The sequence below is a fragment of the Rhincodon typus genome, chromosome 16, assembly GCF_021869965.1.
Source record: "Rhincodon typus isolate 14 chromosome 16, sRhiTyp1.1, whole genome shotgun sequence".
NCBI lineage: Eukaryota > Metazoa > Chordata > Chondrichthyes > Orectolobiformes > Rhincodontidae > Rhincodon > Rhincodon typus.
Window position 1 is genome coordinate 8,504,046 of NC_063347.1, and position 24,425 is coordinate 8,528,470.

At 44.0% G+C, this 24,425-nt stretch overlaps 1 protein-coding gene across 2 annotated transcripts in view; it reads right to left on the minus strand.

Moving 5' to 3' along the window:
* hemk1 (HemK methyltransferase family member 1) overlaps positions 1–24,425 on the minus strand; it is a 129,614-nt gene that overhangs the window by 58,479 nt on the left and 46,710 nt on the right. For both annotated transcript variants that reach the window (XM_048606630.1, XM_048606629.1), the window contains exons 5-6: positions 17,859–18,026; positions 15,866–15,930 (exon numbers count right to left, since the gene is read on the minus strand). In XM_048606630.1, coding sequence (XP_048462587.1) covers positions 15,866–15,930; positions 17,859–18,026 — 233 coding nt within the window. The remainder of the gene's footprint in view (positions 1–15,865; positions 15,931–17,858; positions 18,027–24,425) is intronic.

Sequence of the window (24,425 nt, forward strand, 5' to 3'; positions counted from 1 at the left end):
ATTACCAACTACTTGCTACTTCCAGCCTTTAGCTTGCCGCCTCTCTCGATGTGTTGCTTCTATCCCTGAACTCGCTACTGCCCTCCTGCTTACTGCTTCTCTGTCTTGCCTCCTTCCCACTCACCAAACCCCATTCCAACCCTCTAGCTTACTGTTTCAGGAAGTGGTGAGTAGGGAGGTTTGTGGTGAATTACCTCAAATAGTGAGGTCCTTTCCTGATAATAGGTTTGTTTACAGAGTGCAGCATTATATATGTTTGCTTCCTCCCTCACCTACATTTGTTGTGTCCCAGAAATTTCTGTTTATATGTGCTCCAGGGTTGATATTTTCAAATCAGTCTGTTCAGAGAGCAGACGGGGCATGAATCTGGGCATTCTGACTCAGAGGTAGGGAAACTACCACTGCCCCCCAAATACATGTTCCAAGTACTTCATAGATATCATAGAATCCCTACAATGTAGAAGCAGGCCAATCACCCCATCAGGTCCTCTCCAACCCTCTGAAGAGCATCCCACCCAGACACACCCTTCTACCCTATCCCTGTGACCCTGCTTTTCCCATGGCTAAACCACATAACCTAAACATCCCTGGACACTACGGGCAATTTAGGACAGCCAATCCACATAACCTGCACATAGAGTCATAGAGATGTACAGCACAGAAACAAACCCTTTGGTCTACCTTGTCCACGCCGACCAGTCATTCTAAATTAATCTAGTTCCATTTGCCAACACTTGGCCCACATCCCTCTAAACCCTTCCTGTTCATATACCCATCCAGATGCCTTTTAAATGTTGTAATTATACCAACCTCCTCCACCTCCTCTGGCAGCTCACTCTATACACACACCAACCTCCACATGATAAAGTTGCCCCTTTGGTTCCTTTTAAATCTTTCCCCTCTCACCTTAAACCCTTTAGTTTTGGACTCCCCTACCTAGAGGTAAATACCTTGACTATTCACCCTATCATTCCCCTCATGATTTTATAAACTTCTATAAAGTCATCTCCCAGCCTCCGATGCTCCAGGGAAAATAGCCTCGGCCTATTCAGCCTCTCCCTATAGCTTAAACCCTCCAACCCTTGCAAAATCCTTGTAAATATTTTGAGCCTTTCAAGTTTGAGCAACCAGAGGAAACCTACGCAGTCATGAGGCGAACATGCAGACTCCACAGAGACAGTTGCCCGAGGGTGAAATCAAATCCATGTCCCTGGCACTGAGAGGTAGCAGTGCTAACCGCTGAGCCACCATGCTGCCCATAGACTTAATTAAACAATTCTATTTACTTGTATATTATTAATCTGGAAAGTATAATTCATATACTTTTAAGAAGCAGTATGTCAGAACGGGAAGTAGCAAGTAAGAAGGGAGGGAAAAAGAGGTGAGCAGCAGACACCGTCAATAGGAGAGACAGATGAATGTCGACATAACTTTGGATTTCAGGAACAGATAAGACAAATTTCGGGCTTAATTGCCCCTAATTAAGTATGTCAGGCTTGGCTCTTGTCTGATAATTTCCTGTAGTGGAGGTGCATAGCTGTTCTTTGTTCACAGGCTAAAATGGCAATAAATCTTACTTAACCATCAGGATGTGAAAGGCAGCAATGACGAACTGTTGCTAAACTGCTCATGTTGAGGAACACTGCTATTCTTCCATGGTAAAACCTCTTTTAAAGTAGTTTAGTGTCAAATTTGGTTTTATAATTCTTTTGTGGACTATTTTGGGGATGCGGTGTTGTAGTGGTAACTCACTGGACTAGTGATCCAGAGTTCAAAACTAATTTTCTAAGAACATGAGTTCAATGTCATCAAGGCAGATAGAGGAGTTTATACTCAGTTGATAAATCTGGAATTCTAAAGCTTGCCTCTTTGTAGGTTACGTGGAACAATCCCTCTTCCATACCTACACTGGCCCTAAACCCCACCTCTTCCTCCGTTACATTGATGACTGTATCGGCGCCGCCTCGTGCTCCCACGAGGAGCTCGAACAGTTCATCCACTTCACCAATACCTTCCACGCCAACCTTAAGTTCACCTGGACCATCCCTGATACCTCTCTCTCCTTCCTGGACCTCTCTGTTTCCATCTCTGGCAACCACCTGGAAAGCTAGAATACACCTTATCCCACCCATCTTCCTGCAAAAATGCCATCCCATATTCCCAATTCCTTCACCTCCGCCGCATCTGCTCCCAGGATGAGGCATTCCACTTCCGCACATCTCAGATGTCCTCGTTTTTCAAGGACCGCAACTTCCCCCCCTCAGTGGTCGAGAACGCCCTCGACCGTGTCTCCCGCATTTCCCGCAACTCATCCCTCACACCCCCTCCCCGCAATAACAACCAAAACAGAATCCCCCTCGTCCTTACGTACCACCCCACCAACCTCCGGATCCAACGCATCATCCTCCGACACTTCTGCCATCTGCAATCCGACCCCACCACCAAAGACATTTTCCCCTCCCCACCCTTATCGGCTTTCCGGAGGGACCACTCTCACCGGGACTCCCTTGTCCACTTCACACTCCCCTCCAGCCCCACCACACCTGCCACTTTTCCCTGAAACCGCTACACCTGCCCCTACACCTCACCCCTCACCCCCATCCCAGGCCCCAATAAGACTTTCCACATCAAGCAGATGTTCACCTGCACATCTGCTAATGTGGTATACTGTATCCGCTGTTCCCGTTGTGGCCTCCTCTACATCAGGGAAGCCAAGCGGAGGCTTGGGGACCGCTTTGCAGAACACCTACGCTCGGTTCGCACTAGACAACTGCACCTCCCAATCGCAAACCATTTCAACTCCCCCTCCTATTCCTCAGACGACATGCCCATCCTGGGCCTCCTGCAGTGACACAACGATGCCACTCGAAGGTTGCAGGAACAGCAACTCATATTCTGCTTGGGAACCCTGCAGCCCAATGGTATCAATGTGGACTTCACAAGCTTCAAAATCTCCCCTCCCCCTACCGCATCCCAAAACCAGCTCAGCTTGTCCCCGCCTCCCTAACCTGTCCTTCCTCCCATCTATCCCCTCCTCCCACCCCAAGCCCCACCCCCCTCTCCTACCTACTAACCTCATCCTGCCCCCTTGACCTGTCCGTCCTCCCTGGACTGACCGATCTCCTCCCTAACTCCCCACCTACACTCACCTTTACTGGCTCCATCCCCGCCTCTTTGACCTGTCTGACTCCTCTCCACCTATCTTCTCCTCTATCCATCTTCTATCCGCCTCTCCCTCTCTCCCTATTTATTTCAGAACCCCCTTCCCCTCCCCCATTTCTGAAGAAGGGTCTAGGCCTGAAATGTCAGCCTTCCTGCTCCTCTGATGCTGCTTGGCCTGCTGTGTTCATCCAGCTCTACACCTTGTTATCTCAGATTCTCCAGCATCTGCAGTTCCTACTATCTCTTGTTCACTAATGTTCTTTAGGAAAGGAAACCTGCCATTCTTATTCAATCTGGCCTATATGTGACTTCTGAGTTAAAGCAAGGTGGTTGGTTTTTAACTGAAATGGCCCGAGCAAGCCACTCATATCAACAGCAATTTAGGGATGGGCAACGAATGCTGACTTTGCTAGTGAAGCTTACATCCCACGAAATAATTAAAGTAATCAAAATACTTTAGAACTTTAAAGGTCATATACTGTCTAAAATGTTGCTGATCTTAGTAAATTTAAATTAGTACTCTGATTTTCAATTGTGTTTTAGGAATTTATATTCTACAGTTCCATACAGTTTTCATGAATACCACAAGTATGTGACTTTTTGTGAATCTTTTGACACAGTATAATGACTTAGGAAATAACTTAAGACCATAAGACATAGGAGCAGAAATTAGTCCATTCAGCCCATCAAGTCTGCTCCGCCATTCAATCATGGCTGATAAGTTTCTCAACCCCATTCTCCTACTTTCTCCTCGTAACTCTTGATCCCCTTGACAATCAAGAACCTACCTATCTCTGTCTTAAATATACTCAACAACCTGACCTCCACAGCCTTCTGCGGCAGTGAATTCCATAGATTGACCACTCTATAGCTGAAGAAGTTTCTCCTTATCTCTGTTCTAAAAGGTCTTCCCTTTACTCTAACACTGTGCTCTCGGGTCCTAGTCTCCTCTACCGATTGAAACATCTTCCTAACATCCAGTCTGTCCAGGCCTTTCAGTATTCTGTAAGTTTCAATTAGATACCCCTTCATCCTTCTAAACTCCATTGAGTATAGACCCAGAGTCCTCAAACGTTCCTCATATGTTAAGCTTTTCATTCCTGGGACCATTCTCATGAACCTTCTCTGAACATTGCAGAGTATTTGGACCAAAAAGATTTTGCGTTAATGTCTTATTCTTGCCATGCTTACTACAGTTCTCTTACAAACAGATTATTTTAATGTAATTCTATTTATGTTTCGGGTTTTGTTGCATTCACTCTAGATAGCTGTGTCTTCAGCTGCAGATGCCTTAAGCACCAGGATGTCATGCAAAACATGTCCACTCCACTTATCCTTATAGATACTCATTAAATCTACTTCTTTGATTAAATATTTGGTCGTGTATCCTATTTTTTCCAACTTTGTGTCAAGTTTTGTTTGATCATTGCTTCTGAGAAGTGCAATTCTGTAGACTATTACACTCAAGGTACATTACATTAAAGACCTTGCAGGGGTCACCATGAAAAAGGGAGTGTTTAGTCATCAGCATCTTGCTAGGGATAACCTCTGACCTGCAGGAGGAATAGCAGTACAGGAAACCAGGTAGAGTAGAACAAACAGCAACAGGAGAGGAACACAACTGTAAATCAGGCAAGCCATTCCTCCACCTCTGTGCCTCCTCCACCAGGTCTTCAATGCCATGCCAAAGAGTCTGCATATCTCCTCATTCAGTTCCTGAGCCATTCTGAAACTTGCTATGTACAGCCTTATCTACCTCTTCAGTCAATGTCGCTGCGTGCAGCCCACACATACAGTTCCACGAAAATTGTATCTAATCAGTGCTCAAATGCAAAACCCACAGGTGTGATTTATTAACTCTAGGCAAGTACAAACTGTGGTGATTAGCAATCAACCCTAAACTTGATAGTTATGTTTTTTTCAGTGCGGCAACTATTCAGTGCCTGAAATAACAGCCCTGATGAATATCTGAGCATGACCACAGCAATTCACAGCCACTATTAGTCGTGATCTAAATGATCAAATACAGTACTAGGGAGGCAGCGAGTAAAGACTAAGCACAGAAGTCACTCAGGACAACTGTGGAACAGCATTTATAGAGAGATGAAACAGACTATAAACCTTTCTCCTCTTGACTATAGCACTATTAGAAAAAAAAAACTACAATTTCTAAAATACTTGCTGATGTAACAATGAAATTAAACAATAAACTTAATTCCTGGCATAAAATTGCTCATGACATTTTGACATTAAAGGGGAATAAAAAGGCAATTATAACCTCTGTTTACTTTTGATTCTTCCCTAAACAAGCATGCACATACTCTTGAAGCCAGGATTATTATCATTTACAAAAGAACCTGAGACGTCAGATAAATACCTTATGCAGGAGATGATGTTTGCATAAAATACTGTGATATTGTAAAGAATTGACATTATTCTCAAGGCTACACTTTCAAGAGGGAGGTCAACTATTTTCATAACTCTACCAGTGTCAGTGCCATCATCTTCCGATTGACACCTCACACTGTGTATCTCTTTATTGTTCCTTCGTGGGATGTGTGTATCGCTGGCTGGATTAGCATTCATTTTCCATCCCCACAATTCCATTATTGCTTCTTCTGTCTTACAAAGTCACCAACTTAAACAGTGATCAGGTTCCAAGTAATCTGCAAAATTTTTGCATTCGTTTTTCACATTTCCCAGTGGAATGTGAAGATTAAATTATTCATCTGCGCAAGAAATTCAATTGCTACGCTTATCGCCTAAAACTGGTGAATTCTATGTTTGGGCTGTAGGCTCCCGAGCGGAATACGAGGAGTTGCTCCTCCAGTTTGTGTGTGGTGTCATTGTGGCACTAGAGGAGGCCCAGGATAGACATGCCATCAAGGGAGTGGGAGGGAGAGTTAAAATGTTTAGCGACCAGAAGGTATTGTTGCATATAGCGTACAGAGGGCAGATGCCCCACGAATCAGTCCCCAAGTCTGCGTTTGGTCTCACTGATGTAGAGGAGTCCACATCGGGAGCTATGGATACAGTAGACCAGGTTGGAGGACGTACAGGTGAACCCCTGTCAGATATGGAAAGTTTGTTTTGGGCCTTGGATGGAAGTGAGAGGGAAGGTGTAGGGGCAGGTGTAACACCTCCTGCGGTTGCAGGAAAAGGTGCTGCGTGTGATGTGGTTAGTGGGGAGTGTGAAGTATGTGAGAGAGTCGCGGAGTGAGCGTTCCCTACAAAAGGCAGATAGTGGCAGGGAGGGAAATATCTCTTTGGTGGTGGGGGAAGGAGGATGAGACACTGGACGTGAAGGTTGGTGGGGTAGTATGTGAGGACCGGGGGACTTTGTCTTTATTTTTGATGGGGGGGAGGGTGTTTGAGGGCAGAGATGCAGAAAATGCAAGCAATGTGGTTGAGGGAGTTTTGATCACCCAAGGGCTTCGGGAAGTTGAGGTCCTTGAAATAGGAGGGCATCAAGGATGTCCGGGAGTGGAACGCTCCGTCTTGGGTGCAGAAGCAGCAGAGGCGTAGGAATTGGGAGTAAGGGATCGCATTCTTGCAGGACGGTGGGTGAGAGGAGGTGTAGTCCAGATAGCTATGGGAGTTGGTGGGTTTGAAACAGACGTCGGTGTTGAGATGGTTGCTAGAGATGGAGACAGAGAGGTCCGGGAAGGGGAAGAAGGTATCGGAGATAGTCCAGGTGAATTTGAGGTTAGGGTGAAAGACGTTGGTAAAGTTGATGAACTATTCAAGGTCCTCATGGGAGCATGAGGCAGCACTGATACAGTCATCAATGAAGCAGTGAAGGATGGTGTCGGTGTAACAGTGGAATAGGACAGTTCCACATATCCTACAAAGAAGCAGGCATAGCTCGAACACATACGGGTGCCCATAGCCACCCCTTTAGGTTGTTGACTTGCTAGCCGAGCTGGCTTGTTCTCTTTCAGACATTTCATCACCATGCTAGGTCATCACTGACATCATCAGTGGAGCCTCGATGAAGCAGTGTTATTCTACTCCGCTTGGAATTTATACTGTTTGGTCCATTATGGTAAGTAGTGTCATTTCTGGTTTTGATCTGTATGGGTTTGTATGTGGGGTGTAGTTCTATTTGTTTGTTGATTGCATTACGGGTGCAGAACCATGCCCCTAGGAATTCCCATGTGTGTCTATGTTTGGCTTAGTATCCATAGGCTACCAGAGTAGCCTAACTGCTTCATTGGAGGCTCCACTGATGATGTCACTTAGCATGGTGACAAAACATCTGAACAAGAACAAGCCAGCTCAGCGAGCAAGTCAACAGCCTCACCCACAACCTAAGCTACACACCTTTGCCAAAACTTTGAGCTACCCGTTTAGTTTGCAGGAAGTGGGAGGAGTTAAAGGACAAGCTGTTAAGGGTAAGGACAAGTTCTGTTAGGCAGATGAGGGTGTCGGTGGAGGGGGACTGGTTGGGCCTACGGGAGAGGAGAAGAAGCTGATGGCTTTTAGGCCATTTGCGTGGAGGATACAAGTGTACAGGGACCGGATATCCATGGTGAAGATGAGGTTTTGGGGGCCAGGGAATTGGAAATCTTGGAGGAGGTGGAGGGCATGGGTAGTGTCCCGAATGTAGGTGGGGAGTTCCTGGATCGGGGGGTGAAAGACAGAGTCAAGGTAGGCAGAGATGAGTTCAGTGGGGCAGGAGCAGGCAGAGACAATGGGTCAGCCGGGGCAGTCAGGTTTGTGGATTTTGGGAAGGAGATAGAAACAGGTAGTGCGGGGTTGGGGAACGATGAGGCTGGAGGCTGTGCGTAGGAGGTCTTTGGTGATCATTGGTGGGGTCATAATTGAGGGGACGGTAGGAGGAGGTGTCAGAGAGTTGGGGCCTGGCCTTGGCAATGTAGTACGCCATACCACTAAAACGCTGCCCCCCACCCCCATCTTCTCCGCAGGTTTGATGGTGAGGTTGGGGTTGGAGCAGAGGGCTGCGCATTTCGTGGGGGAGAGGTCGGAGTAAGTGAGAGGGGTGGAGAAGTTGAGGTGATTGATATCATGATGGCAGTTAGAAATGAAGAGGTCAAGGGAGGGTAGGAGGCCATGGAGTTGTTCCCAGGGGGATGAGGTTTGTTAGAGGTGGGAGATGGGGTCTGCAGAGAATGGGTTAGATTCCCGGTCAAAGAAATCTGCGCGGAAGCAGAGGCAGCAGAAAAAGCGTTCAACATCCAGACATGTATGGAATTTATTGATGTGTGGGCACAGGTGAATGAACGTGAGTCCTTTGCTGAGGACTGACCGTTTGTCCTCAGTGAGGGGGAGGTCTGGGGGGATGGTGGGCTTAGGGCTGGTGTTGGATCTAGAGCTGGAGCTGGGAGATGGTGTGGAAAACACACTATGTCGGGAGTGGGCGTGTGTATGGGGATGATAACAGCAGGTGGAAGCAGAAATGATATGTTGACATTGGCGGCAGAAGGGTGTTGCTGATGGCGGTGGCAGGAGCAGCGTTGTTGACGTTGGAAGCGGTGTTGTCGATGGCAGTGACGTCAGCAGCAGAAGTGATGTTGTCGGCATCGGCAGCGGATGTAGCATCGGCAGCGGACGTGACATCGGCAGCAGCGGAAGTGAGGTCGTTGGCACCAGTAGTGACATCATCAGCGACGGCAGTGACGTAGTCGGCAGTGGCGGAAGTGATGTAGTTGACGTCGGTAGCGGATGTGGCGTGGTCGATGGCGTCAGCAGGAGTGGCTGAGGTGAGTGCATGGTTAATGGCGCCAGATAAATTCAGAATGAGGTCGTGGATAGGGTTAGAGTCTAGTGTGATGGAGGAGGTCTGTGTTTGGAGGTCAGCACAAGCAAGTTTGATGTCGGATAGGGCAGAGAAAACATGTTGGTTAAGGGTGTGGATCCTGCGTAGAATGAAAAACAGTCAAGGTCCCTTGCAGGTCTGGGAAAGAGAGGCTCTGAGCTGTGGTAGAGCTGAATGTAGTGCAAGGAGATGTTGATGCATGGCTGCGAACATGGAGCTGAGGATCTGCAGAGAAAACCATTTCTGGAGGTTCTGGATGCATTGTAGATAATGGTTGTCGCAGTTTGGTCCAAATTGGGATGCCTGAATGTTCTTTGGAGTCCATGGGGTATGAGCGGACTCTGTAGGCAGGTACTGAGATAGGAGATGTGGCTGTAGTTATGGGTTTGTCTCAGTATGTGGTCAAAGAGCTTCAGGGTGGAGGAGATCATCAATGGGTTGTAGTGGGAGAGAGGTCCACTGAGGTCTTTCCAGAGGGAGGAGAACAACTTCTTCAAGGTGGGCAACCTTAGAAGAGGCTCTGTCTAATTTGGATTTTGTTCAATTTTTCAAATTTATTTATTTAACAGGTGACAGAACAGTGCTCAGTTATTATTACAAATAATACCACAATAACAAGTCACACTTGTGTGTAGCTTCTTTACACATAGAAACATGTCCATAGTAGCTCACAGAAGTGTAATCAGAAGAAAAAAATGCACTGAGCTATAGAAATGGCTGTTAGGAGACGTGACTAGATCTAATTACATTCTTTTCAGTTGCTCAGATAATATCTGTGAAACAACTGCAGCACTGAAGTACACGTTCTGAAGATGTCACAGATTATATTACTTAGGGCATACAGAGCAGAAACAGGCTTTTTCAACAAAGACAACCAATGCTGGCATATGTGCTCCATAGAAAACAAAATCATATTGTGCAATTTAATACTTTCACAACTAGCAGTTCATACATGATGATAAAATTTCTTCGTTTTGCTTGTTGGGAAATTTGGAACGGAAATAATGAATCAAAACATCTTGGAATCTGATTACATATGCATTTAGGCTACTTGGGCTCACGTGCATTGTTAACATCATAGTATGATTGCAAAGATAAAAGATTATATAAAAAAGCTTTAATTCACTGGAAGTCTTACATGACATGTTGCCTGTCTAAACAAAATAAGAATTAGTTTCTTTATGGTGCAAACATTCAATTCAGCTTAATTTTTGCCCATCAATAATATATGTTTATACCCACACTGAAAGCAATCTTCTTGTTACAAGTTAACACTTTTTTATCTAAAATATTCTGTGCTAATTTCTCAAAATCATTAGCCTCTCGCTTGCTTTACTTATGACAAAAGCCATGGGAAGAATGCTTCCATGGATTGGAAGTCCTCCACTGGAACTGATGAAGACTGCTGAGTGAGAGTGTGGAACTGAAAGAAATTAGCATTAGTAAAAAAAAGTGATATTGGACAAATTAATGGCTTGTAAGTTGACACATTTCTCGGACCTGATGACCTTCATGCTAGAATCCTGAAAGACAATGACAACAGAGATAGTGGATGCATTGATCATCTTTCAAAATTCTATGATTTGTACAACGGTGCCAAAAGATTGCTAGGTTGCAAATGTAACCTCTTGGTTAAGAAAGTGGGGAAGAGAGAAAACAGGAGCTGCAGATGTAGTCCATAGTATGGAAAATATTAGAATTGATTTCAAGGATGTGGTGACTGGATATTCAGAAAATAATTGTCTAATTAGACAGAGTCAACATGGATTTCTGAAGGGGAAGTCATGTTTGACAAATACAATAAAGTTTCTGAGCATGTTACTGGCAGAGTTGATTAGGAACTAGTTGTAGATGTGATACATTTGGATTTTCAGAAAGCTTTTGATAAAGTCACACAGAGGAGGTCAGTAAACAAAATTAAAGTGCCTGGTATTGGAGGTAATATACTAGAATATATCGTGAATTTAGTTGACAAGCAGAAAGCAGAGATTAGGATTAAATGGCCTTCACAGTTGGCAACCTATGACAAGAGGGGTGCAGAGCAATCAGTTCTTGCACTCCAGCTGTTCACAATCTATATCAGTGATTTGGATTTGGGGACCGGTACAATTTTTCAAGTTTGCAGATGACGCATAACTTTCTGTGAATGTGATTTTGCCGGGAGGATGCAAAAAAGCTTTAAGGGAATTTAGAGAGGCTGAGTAAATGGACATGGGCACAGCAGATTATGTGGACAAACGTGAGGTTATCCACTTTGGTACGAGGAATGAAGATACAGAGTTTTTTAAATGGTATGAGAACTGAAGGTGTTCATGTCCACAGGGACCTAGGTGTTCTTGCCCATAAGTCAGTGAAAGCTAGAATGCATGTTCAGCAAGCAATTCAAAAAGGCAAGTAGTATGTTAGCCCTTACCATAAGAAAATTTGCATATAGGAGCAAAGAGGTCTTCAACTGTATACAACACTGGTGATACTAAACCTAGACCATTGCCTAAGGAAGAATAGGCTTGCCAAAGAGGGAGTACAAGCGGAGGTTCATCAGACAGAGAGGAGATTGAATTTCTTTACTTAAGAGTGTGGAAAATCTTTGGAATTCTCTACCCCAGTGAACTGTGGAAGCTCTGTCATTAAGTAACTGACTGATCGAATTCTAGTTATTACTGATATCAAAGAATTGGGCATTCCATAGGAATGTGGCAAAGATGTGGATGATCAGCCATGATCTAGAATGGTAGAGCAAACGTATCACATCCACAACCAGTTCCTAATCAACTCTGCTAGTAACGTTCTCAAAAACCTTATCGTATTTGTCAAAAATACTTCCCCTTCAGAAATCCATGTTGATTCTGTCAAATCAGACAATTACTTTCAGAGTATCCAGTCGCCACACCCTTGAAATCAATTTTAATATTTTTCGTATTATGGACTACATCTGCAGCTCCTGTTTTCTCTCTTCCTCACTTTCTTAAACAAGAGGTTACATTTGCAACTTAGCAATCTGTTGGCACCGTTGTACAAATCATAGAATTGAGGAATGAATAGAAGAACACAATCTTATCTTTACTTTCTGGATTGGGCTGACTCAGCTGATCTCAGCCACTGTAGAAGACATGCACAATACCAATGCCTTCAGAATCCCTGGAGCACCTGAAAGCTTGGACTCTTGCCTCCAATCACAAGAATGATTGGGAAGTATGCTTGAAGGGAGCATTCACTCAGTACAGGCTGGAAACCAGCCCAGTTTTGTCTGTGATATCTTCAGTAATTTCAAAAGTTACAAAACCTCAGGTCTAGATTTTCTTGTAGAAAGGAATGGCCATTACAGGAGGGGTAGGAGAACGGACCTATCTTCTTGCACAGGGATGATGGGGGAGAAGGAAGGGGAGCCATTGTTTATGCAGGGTTAGAATTCAAAGTTAGATGAGCATTCAAGTCCCTTGCTGGGGCCTGAATACAAAATGCAAGGTTGGCACTTCAGTGCAGTAGTGCTGGGAGACTGCACCCCTGGAGGTGTCATCTTTTAGATGAGACATAAAACAAAAGCCTTGCCTTGCCTGAATGGGGAGAAAGGATTCCATGCTGCTACTTCATTGAACAGCAGGTTAATTATCCTATCATTTACGGGTCAGCTAATGAAAACAGACACAGAAATTGGTGGTGAAATTCAGCAGGTCTGGCAACATCTATGAGCAGAGAGCAGAGTTAATGTTTTGAGTTCTGATGAAGAGTCACCAGACTCGAAATGTTAGCTCTGCTTTCTCCCCACAGGAGCTGTCAGAACTGCTGAGTTTTGCCAACAATTTTTGTTTTCATTTTAGATCCTCAGCATCCACAGTTCTTTGTTTTATGATAGAACTGAAACAGACGGTTGCCGTCATTTTCGAATTCTTGTTTTTGGGATTTACTGTATGCAAATTGACTTATGTTTCCCACTTACACAGTGACTACTTCAAAAGCAATTTTTGTTAAGGTCAGAAAAGGTGCTACATAAATGTAGACATTTTCTCCTCTCAGAGTGGACCTCTGGTTCTATTTTGGCTACCAAGAAATTGCTTGCTGTAGTAAAGGAAGGAAAAGTGTTACAGATGATTGATGCATCTGCTGCAATATCTGAAAAGGAGTGGCTGAGTTGATGGTGCTAAGTGAATTCTAGGGGCCTCAAATAACGTTTTGTCTAGGCCTCAGATTAAAATAGGTCATTGGATGGCTCAAAGGAGGGAGCAGTGACTACTCGTCCACTCTCCCTTTCTTTCAAAGAGACTTCATTAGCCCTACTCTGTGAGCACTACCAACCAGGAGTTTTCCAGGTTTGATGGCGGGACCAGGGAAGTTGCAGAAAAGGGAGGTTATCTGGTCTCTCTTATCCTGTTGCTACATGGTGTAGTTGAGGCATGGATGTACTTGAGGGTAAGATGAGTAAGTAAGGAGGAAGAAAGGAATCATAAGACCATAAGATGGAGCAGCAGAAGTAGGTCTTTCAGTATATTGAGTCTGCTCCATCATTAAATGAGATCATGGCTGATCTGATAATCCTCAATTCCACTTTCCCACTTTATCCCCATATCCCTTGATTCCCTTACTGATTAAAAATCTGTGTCTCTCAACTTTGAATAGGGTGGCATGGTGGCTCAGTGGTTTGCACTGCTGCCTCACAGCGCCAAGGACCTGGGTTCAATTCCACCCTCGGGCGACTGTCTGTGTGGAGCTTGCACGTCTCCCCGTGTCTGCGTGGGTTTCCTCCGGGTGCTCCGGTTTCCTCCCACAGTCCAAAGATGTGCAGGTTAGGTAGATTGCCCATGCTAAATTGCCTGTAGTGTTCAGGGGTATGTAGATGAGGTGGGTTGTAGGGGGATGGGTCTGGGTGGGATGTTCCAAGGGTCGGTGTGGACTTGTTGGGCCGAAGGGTCTGCTTCCACATTGTAGGGATTCTATGAACTCAGCCTCTACAGCCTTCTGCAGTAAAGAATTCCACAGATTCATTACCCTCTGAAAAACGAAATTTCTCTTCATCTCTGTCTTAAATGTGCAATCCCTTATTCTGAGATAATATCCTCTGGTCCTAGACTCTCCCACAAAGAAAAACAGCCTTTCCATATCCACTCTGTCATGTCTTTCACATTTTCCCAATGCCAGATGTCAAACTAACTGTCCTAAACTTATCTGTTTTTACATCTCCCTCCCTTTTTGAAAAAGGGTATTACATTGGCAGTTTTCCAAACCTTTGGGACTTTTCCTGAATCTAAGGATTCTTGGAAGATTACTACCAGTCAATGACTACCCCTGTAATATCTTAGGATGGAACCCATCAGACGTAGGGAGCTTATTAGCCTTTTGCCCAGTTAGTTTCCTGAGTACTTATTCACTAGTGAGTTATTGTGTTTATTTTGTCCCTCACTTTGCCCCTTAATTAATTCATATTTTTGCAGTGCCATTCATCATCTCACTTGAACTGTTTCCTGTACCACAGTATGGTGGACAGTTCACTCCTCACCATCCATAAGACCATAAGATATGGAGCAGAGTTAGGCCATTTGGTCCATAAAGTCAGTTCTGCTATTTAATCATTTGTCAACCCCATTCTCCTGTCTTCTCCCCATAATCAGTGATCCCCTTACAAATCAAGAGCCTATCTATGTCTTTTAAATACACTCAGTGACTTTCACTCTATAGCCTTCTGCAGCAATGAGTTCCACAGATTCACCACGCTCTGGCTGAAGAAATTTCTCCTCATCTAACTCACTAGACTTCCTGCTTTTCATAGTGGAGGAAAATTAAGGCCCTATTCTGTTAGCTCACATATTCAAAATGGCCACAGGATCCGTTAAGAAGAGAGGCACTTTAACAGCACAGAAGATTTTGGATTTATATGACGCCATTCACAACCTCAGGACATTTCAAGGTGATTTGCAGGCAAAATCGTACATTGATACAAAGCAAGGTGCTCAAGCATGAGTGAGGGAAATGACTGCAATCAGTTTTATCCGCTGACAGTAGGCACTATTCTCTCCAATGTGCTTTCTTGAGACAGTGGGTAATTTATTAACTGCATGCTCCCTTAAAGGTTTTGTGCAGCCATGGTTTCATGCTTGTGGCTATGTAAAGGGAGCCAATTTTTATTAACCACCTGTGTGGTTGCTGGGAACGTTTTCAACTTACATGGACCATTTGGAGAATTTTTCTGTGGTTCCTCAAATAATGTTGTGGAATATTTATGGTACATCACAGAAAACAGTTGGAGTTTGATAGAATAGTTCATCACGTCAAGAGTCACAAAATTGTTACAGCGCAGAAGGCTGCTCAGCCTATCATGTCTGTACAAGTTCTCCAATTTATTTGGTTAGCAAGTACAAGTTCCTAGAACCAAGCAGCCTATTTAGCTGAGTTTCAGGTAATTAGTCTGCCAATTAATCAATGGATATCCTCAGTAATGTGCAACATTGCTCTACAAATACATTAGGAGTTTGTACTGAGGCACCAGTGGTGAAAGTTGGCTGCACAGGGACCCTGGCTTGTCCTGAATCCGTCCAGCAAAGACCACTCAGATCATGATAGTTCAAAATCTGCCATTCAACAGAAGGCCTTTGTCACAAGGAAGCTGTGCAACTCACTTTGCATCCTGTTTCTCCCCATAACACCTGCACATTATTCCTTTGCAAATATTCCCTTTTGAATTCCTTAATTGAACCTGCCTCTGGCCACACTATCAGGCAATGCATTCCAGACCTTAACTGCGTGACAATGTAATCACTGAACTTTGTCAAATAATGTTTCACATTCAGTTACAACAAACTATTTCTCAGTACATATTCAACTCTTCATAATACTATGCATATAAATGTATAATTTATAATACATTAATCACATACTTGAGAAATAATGTATTAACAGTGCTTAAGTATACGATATGGGGTGACCTTTCATTACCTCTCAGCATTTTGTCTAGTGAGGTTCACAGCTTCTGCACTCTTATCCACTGCCACAGCATAACTCTGCAAAGTAAAACAATTCAACCCAGAGTGACTAAGCTGACAGATAGGTTGACACTGACTTGGAATAGCATAATTTAAAAAAAAAATTAAATGGCTACTTTGGCAAGAGTTGCATTATAAAAGTCAGGTGTGTATCATTTTATAGAGAGCAAAAACGGAGAAACAAGAGAATTAGAAATCAAAACAGAAAATGTTGAAAACACTCGACAAGTCAGGCAGCACGTACAGAGAGAGAAACAAGAAGTTCAATGATCTGAAATATTAACCCTGTTTTCTCCTCTCCGTAGATGCTGCCACAACAGCTATTTTTAATATTTTCTGTTTTCAGTTTGGAAATCCAAAAGAATGACATGGGAAGAGCAAGCATAAGAGGAAGAAGGTGAAAAAGACAAGATGAGAAAGGAGTAGAGAAGATGGTGAGAAAAGCACAAAGCAGGGCTATAGATAAGGGAAGGAGGGCAAGAGAGCAAAGTGGACTAAAGAGAAGCAGAGAGAGACAAAATCAAAGGTCATGAGAGAAATAATGGTATAGGAGATAACAAGACCTGCAGATGCTGGAGTCAGAGTCGATACAGTGTGGAGCTGGAGGAACACAGCAGGTCAGGCAGCATCAGAGGAGCAGCAAAGTCGACGTTTCGGGCCTAGACCCTTCATCAGGATATGGCAAGGAGACAGGGCAGCATGATTGATCAGTGGTTAGCACTGCTGCCTCACAGTGCCAGGGACCCAGGTTCGATCCCACCCTTGGGCGACCGTCTGTGTGAAGATTGTATGATCTCCCCGGGTCTGCGTGGGTTTCCTCCAGGTGGTCTGGTTTCCTCCCACAGTCCAAAGCTGTGCAGGTTAGGTGGATTAGCCATGGGAAATGTAGGGTTACAGGGATAGGGTAGGGGTGGGATGCTCTTTGGAGGGTCAGTGTGAACTCAATGGGCTGAATGGTCTGTTTCCACATTGTAGGGATTCTATTCTAAGACTTACTGGCAAATCAGATGGCAAGCAGTGCCACTGGAAGTGATGGCCACTGCTGGAACTGCAGCCAGCCCTGAATGGGAGTGATGATGGAGGCAGAGAAGCAGGTAAGGGAGTTAGGCTATTTGGGGCAAGTCAGGCAGGCAATGGAAAGGGTGGGCGAGGGAGGAAGGAAGACAGTGGGAAATGGGATCAAACAGAGGCAGCCCTTTCCACTCTGGATGCCTAAATAAGAGAAAGACCACTGCAAGCCAGGAGAGGGATTATGCCCAATTGTCACACGACATGGTGTGGACACTTCCTCCACTTCTAGTAAAACACTAGGGAAGCAGAAAAAGGCCCTTCAGTAATCATTAACTGGCCACTTAAGGATCTTAATAGGCTGCAGAGTGGATGGACAGCCCAACACCACCAACGGCACTGGTAAAATTCCAGCCAAGGCAGTTAGGTGATGGGTATGGAGCATTCCCCACTTCGTTACACCTTCTCATTTCACCCACTTTACATCCTCTCCATGTGTCAGCCCCTTCCCCTCAGGGAGGTGGGCTAAAATTTTGACACAGTAAAGAAAGTGGAAACAGAGAAGTAAGTGCAGGAGAAACTGTTTTTCTGACTTGCTGGTGTTAATATTTTTAGTTAGAAATTATTTGAGCTGTTTGATGAAATTTGGTACAAAGTTTTCACAACTAATGAGTTTGATGTTTTGGTTTAGATCTACCATTAAGGTTGACATGTTGCACAACCAAGCCATAAGAAAACAAAAGCTTAAAAGAACATAAAAATTTAATATAGATTTATTATTGTGTTTCAACAATACGATGTAGAGCAATACTAACAATTTTTTCAAACAAAAACAGAAAAAAAAACTGGAATGATTTTAACATTCTGATTGGAAAGTTCCAATTTAATTATACTTTTAACAAGAAAGTGCTTTAATGGAAGAACTTGCCAGCACGCACTTGTTTGAAGAAATGCAGCAAGCTCAGAACAATGGCACCGGATCCACATCCGATTTCCAGGAACAGAGGGCGAGCAGCCCGATGGGAGTTCTGCCAACCAGCATTTTCCACAGAAAATAAAACGTCCTCTTCTTCAGCGAGTTCTGACACCACCAGACTAACTAACTCCTAATTAGAATGAAAAAAAAAACACAACCAACATGAAAGAACTAACACTTACTTTGTACTGATTGCTTCATACACTGATTTTCTGTGCTCAGGTGATTACAGATTTCACAAAGATTAGATTTTTTTCTCTTGCCATCAACACTCAGTGAATGAGTTTATCACAGCCTTGGTTCAATTGTAGACAAAAACGTTGAATTCAAGAGAGGAAGTGAGAGTGACTGCACTTGACATCAAGAACAATTTGATCCAGTGGAGCAACAAGGAGCTTGAGGAAAATTGGTGGCATCATATTTTGGTATACAATGAATTTTCACATAATACTTTGAAATTTTGAACACTTAAAAACATTTGATGTTTAGTATTCTAAGCTGTAGACTGTCACAAGACTCAAGTAAATACCGATTAAATATCGACATTCAAATCCATCCAGGGAACTAATAATTTCTTTTGTTTAAAGATGATGATTAACAAATGCATTCCAGACTGACCTATTTGGAAAAATAAAGCATCAAAACCCAATGTAAATGGATCGTAGCAACCACTCATTGTATCATGATGGTTTCCCTCATTTCAAACTGGGTTTGGTGAATCTCAAGGTGTGAAAGATGCAATACAGGACCTAATCACCCACATTATTTGGAAAAGGATTTTAAATTTATAGAAGTCATTTGATGAGGAAGTAATTTTGTCGTCTGCCAGCAACAAGCTGTTCTGCAAACCCGATTCATCAGGAAGCCATAAAACCATCATCTAAGCAGTCAAGATAATACACTATAATATTCTAAAAGTGAGACAAGGACACCGCCCACACTGTTACAAAATTGCATTCACCTGAGAACCAGCCTCTTGGAAATTTGACCTATAAGAACCTTACAGTTTACTGAGAACCCTCCTTTACAGGACGATCATTGCAACTAAAACATCAACTCTTCGAAGAAACTACAGGCCAGTCACCTTCATCAGATGGACTGCAGCAATTCAAGAAGGAAATCACAGAATTTCTACAGTGTGGAAAGAAGCCATTCGGCCCATCCAGTCCATAACAACTTTCTGGAGAACTTTCCATCTAGACCCACAGCTCCCACTCCATAGCCCTGCATGTGGTTTTTACCATGACTTACCTATTGAACCTGCACACCCCTGGACACTATGGGGCAATTTTTCTAGCAAGGCCAATCCACTGCATATCATTGGACTGTGGTAGGAAACCTGAGCACACAGCTGAAACCCGCACAGGCACAGGGAGTATATGCAAACTCCACACAGACAGTCGCGCAAGGCTGGAATCAAACCTGGGTCCCTCCATTGTGAGGCAAGTGCTAACCACTGAGCCACCTGTCATTCAAGTCGCATCTGCTCCAAAGGCGCATTATAACATGTTTGAAAGGAATGATTAAAAATATTTATAAAAGCATGTTCTTTCTTTAAAGAAATAAGGAAGGTCCAGCGAAACACTTCAAAGGTTTAATCAGATTTTGAAAGAATCCATGAAGCACCCTCATTGATGTGTTACAGACAACTGTCTCAGTCATTACATGAGAGATTGTGGCCAGTAGTGATTAATTTGATTTGATTTATTGTAATCACATGTACCTAATTATGGTGAAAAGCTTTGTTTTGCAAGCAGTACAGCAGATCAGAGCAAACAAAGTCATACAGATCATAGTTGCTTAGACAGAGCGAGGCATACAAGGTTACGGCTGCACCAGGACGTGCACAAAGCAAGATCAACATTATTTGAAGTTACAGAGGTCCATCTAGCAGTCTGCTAACAGCATGGAAGAAGCTGTTCTTGAACCTGTTGGTGCGTGTTCAAGCTTCTGTATCTTCTGTCTATGGAAGAGGTTGGAAGAGAGCATTATCGGGGTGGGAGGGGTCTTTGATGATGTTAGCAGCCTTTCCGCGGCAACAAAAAGTGTAAATGGAGTCCACGGCTGGGACAGTCAATAAACATGGAGCTGGACAAATACAGCAGGTCATACAGCATCAGAGTAGCAGGAAAGTCAATGTTTGGGCCGAAACCCTTTGGCCCGAAATGTTGATTTTCTTGCTCCTCTGATGCTGACCTGCCGTGTTTGTCCAGTTTCACGTTTGTTGACTCTGGCTTCCAGCATCTGCAATCCTTGCTGTCTCCATGGATGGGAGATTGGCTTCTTTGACGGTCTGGACTGTGCAGACAACCTTCTGCAGTTTCTTATGGTCCTGGGCAGAGCAGTTGCTGTACTAGGCCGTTTTGCACCCGGATAGAATGCTTTTTATGGGGCATCTGTAAAAGTTGGTGAGGGGCTTATGGACATGCTGAATTTCCTAAAGTAGAAAAGACGTTGTCGTACCTTCTTCACCATCGCATCTACGTGGGAAATCCAGGACAGATTGTTGGTGATGGAGATAGGGGCATGTCCTCCTTCTTCCTTCCTGAAGTCAATGATCAGTTCTTTTGTTTTGCCGACATTGAAAGAGAGGTTATTATCATTGCACCACGACATCAAGCTTTCTACCTCCTTCCTGTATTCTGACTCATCATTGTTGGATATCCGTCCTACCGCAGCGGTGTCGTCAGCAAACTTGTAGATGAAGTTTATTCAGAATTTGGGTATACAACTGTGGGTGTACAGTGAGTACAGTTGGGGCCTAAGAATATATCCTTGCGGGGAACCAGTGTTGAGGATTACCATGAAGGAGGTACTGTTGTCTATCCTCACTGATTGCAGTTTGTGGATCAGGAAGCTGTGGATCCAGTTGTAGAGGGTGGAGCCAAGACCTAGGTCTCAGAGTTTTGAGATTAGTCTGGAAGGGATTATGGTGTTCAAGGTGGAGCTGTAGTCGATGACTAGGAGCCCGATGTAGTTTTCCTGGTTATCCAGATGGTTCAGAGACGAGTGTAAGGCTAGGGAAATGGTGTCCACGATGGATGTGTTTTGCCGGTAGGCAAAGTGCAGGGGATCGAGGCAGGCTGGGAGGCTAGAGTTGATATGGGCCATGACCAGACTCTTGAAGCACTTCATGATCATGGAGGTCAGAGCCACTGGGTGGTAGTCGTTAAGGCATATTCCATGTCCTTTCTTTGGTACCGGGATGACAGTGGTTTTCTTGAAGCAGGTGGGGACTTCAGATTGTAGCAAGGAGAGGTTGAAGATGTCAGCAAACCGATCTAAGTGCATGACCAGGGTTTTGGCCCATCATTTTCCTCGGGGTTCAGTGGTGACAGAGGGAACAGGTGTGTTCGGGGCTGTTGGGTAGGTGACAATGTACCACTTACCTGAACTGAGCATAGAAAGCATTGAATGCATCAGGGAAGGATGTGTTTTTGTCCTCTACCTTGCTCTGCTTCATTTTGTGTCCCGTTATGTTGTGTAGGCCTTGCCACAGGCAGCGGGTGTCCGTATGGTTGCTCTGGGTCTCTAACTTGGTCTGGTACTGTCTCTCAGCATCTCTAATGGCCTTAAGGAGATCATATCTGGATTTTCTATATAGGTCTGGGTTGTCCAACATGAATGCCACATGTCTGGTCTTCAGTAGGCAGTGGATTCCCCGGTTCATCCAAGGTTCCCGGTTGGGGAACACACGGATTGATTTCTTTGGCATGCAGTTCTCTATGCAAATTAAGTCTGTGATGGTGGTTGCATACTCGTCAAGGGGAGTCTGCTGAATTCTTGAATATGGTCTAGTCTACTGATTCCAAGCAGTCCCTGGCAAGCTCTTCTGCTGCATCAAACCAGGACTGTTCTACTTTCTGTGAAGGATCCTCCTGTTTCAAATTCTGCTTGTAAGCTGGAAAGAGGATCACAGCATTGTGATCTGATTTTCCAAAGTGCAGATGCAGCATGGAGCAGTAGACATCTTGCATGTTTTACTACTGGCTCCAAATGAAATTAACCTGGTTTTGGGCATGGGAGCAGAAGATAAATACAAGTACTCATCAAACAATGTGCCAGCCAATCTAATCTATTTTCTCTGGCAACAATCATAGATTTTATAAACTCTTAACACTTAATACACTGTGTGCTCTAGGATTCTGCCTCCAACTGAAATGAAAAGCGGTTCAAAAACAGTGTCTTTGCATACTGGGTGCTTAGAGATGTAGAATTCTCATGCCAAATTATTGTTCAAGCAGAATGGAGTTTACAGATTAAGCTGACTTGGCAGTAATGGCAGTAAAAGTTCATTCAGTGTGGGTTTTGTGGAATAGTGCTAGTGGGCTTACTTCTCGGCCAGATAGTCAAGTTCAAGTCTCATCTGTTCTGGAGGTGTTTCGTAACATTTCCAAATGGACTGGTTAAAATAATGCAATGCAAAAAAGACAAGAGACTGAATGCTTCTCAATCTGTGGTGTTAAGCTTGCAAGGGGAGGAAAATATCAGGGAACCATGTTGAGACCAGTTCCTGATGTGTTTCTGCTGCTGGAGAAATTTTTTTTTTGGAGTGAGATAGGAAGTGGCTGGGCTCCACAGAAACAGCAGTTCACTTAGCATAAGCAAAGCCCTGATGAGGAGCAGTTTTGCTGATGATGGAGCAGCACCTGTGCACAAGAGGTCACCAGCTCAATACAGGCAGCCTCCCTGCAAGTGGCCAGAAGCTCAAAGCCACAAACAGGTAGCTGAATTAACAAAAGGCCGCAATCAACAAACTCAGATAGATGCAGATGCAGGAGGTTTTCCCTTCTGGCTCATTCACCTACTGGTCTAGATGGCCGTTACTGATGTTTGATGTGCAGCCTAATTGGGAGGGGCAGAATTCACTTCAATTGGTGCACTCATAATTCTTCTGCTTCAGCAGTGTTCACCTTTCTCTGTGAAGGTGCCTAGATTCTCAAGCTGCCAGTTCTCTAATTGGGCCATGAGCAACAGGAGCTTGTCTACTATCCTTAACAGTTCTGGAATATTTATTCCCAATGGAGGAGATAGGGCACCACCATTAAAAATGGTCATTGTGATACATCTGTGACATCACAGCATAACAGGAACTCCATTAAACTATAAGATACAAGAGCAGAATTAGACCATTTGGCACATCGAGTCTGCTTTGCCATTCGATTATGATTGATATGTTTCTCAACCCCATTCTCCTGCCTTTTCCTTGTAACCCTTGATCCCCTTAATAATCAAGAACCTATCTATCTCTGTCTTAAAGGCACTCAATGACTCGCCCTCCATAGCCCTCTACGGAAATGAGTTCCAAAGATTAACCACCCTCTGGCAGATTAAATTCCCTCTCATCTCAGTTCTAAAGGGTCATCCTTTCACTCTTAGGCTGTGTCCTCTGGTTCTAGTCTCTCCTTCTAGTGGGAATGTCTTCTCCTCGTCTATTCAGCGTGCAGTGTAAAGGCTGTGTACCTTTTCACGTGCTTCCAAGAAGTTAATGCACTTAAAAAAATTGTTTACAGGGTGTGGGCATTGCTGGCTAAACCATCATGTATTGCTCATGCCTAATTGCGCATGTAAGAGTCAACCACTTTGCTGTGTGGCTGGAGTCACTTGTAGGTCTGACCAATGTAATAACGGCAGACTTCTTTCTCTAAAGGAGGATGTGTTTTACAATAATCAACAGGTTTAGCTCAGGGCCTCAGACCAGCTCTTTGTTCCAAAATGTTTTTTTGATTGAATTCAAATTTCATTATCTGCCTTGGTGGGATTCAAACCCAAGTCCCCAGAATACTTAACAAAGATCTGCAGATGCTGGAAATCAGAAAAAAATACAGCAACTGCTGGAAAAAGTGTCTGAAGAATAGTCACCAGACCCGAAACATTAATTCTGATTTCTCTCCACAGATGCTGCCAGACCTGCTGAGCCTTCTGGCAATTTCTGTTTTTGTCCCCCAAACACTGGCTGGGGTTCTGGATTGCTAGTTGTGACATTACCACTATGCCTCTTCCTACCCTTTTAAACAAATGCAAACTACGGGTCCTGTTTATTTTATCTTGAGACCATTATCTCGGAAAAACTGATGGATCTTATTGTGAATGGTTTGCCATAAAGTACGGTCAGACTAATTTCAGCACAATTAAAATAGCCTCTGCCACAAAAATTTAAAGCAAAGTGCTGAGATTGGGCATATGCCTGCAAGACAAAAAAAAAGACACCCCTTAAGACAGACCAGAGTTGGGTAAAATATAGTTAAACTCTGATTTTATACACGTGACTGTGGTCTCCACCTAGTGGCGGAAACAAGGGCAGCTGAACAGAACAGCTAGCAAATAGGAGTTGCCTCCAGAAAGGTTGTTCCTTCAGTTCCTCAGGCTTAGGACTCCTAATTGGTCTCAATGCCAGGGAAAACTTTGCATTTCCTGAGTGCTGCATTAAAAGTAAAATGGAAGCCAGTTATTTATAGGAGCTCCAAAGAACAGACCAATGGAGATTTCAGGAGGATTTTCCAGGAGCCGCATCAGGCATATCTAAAAA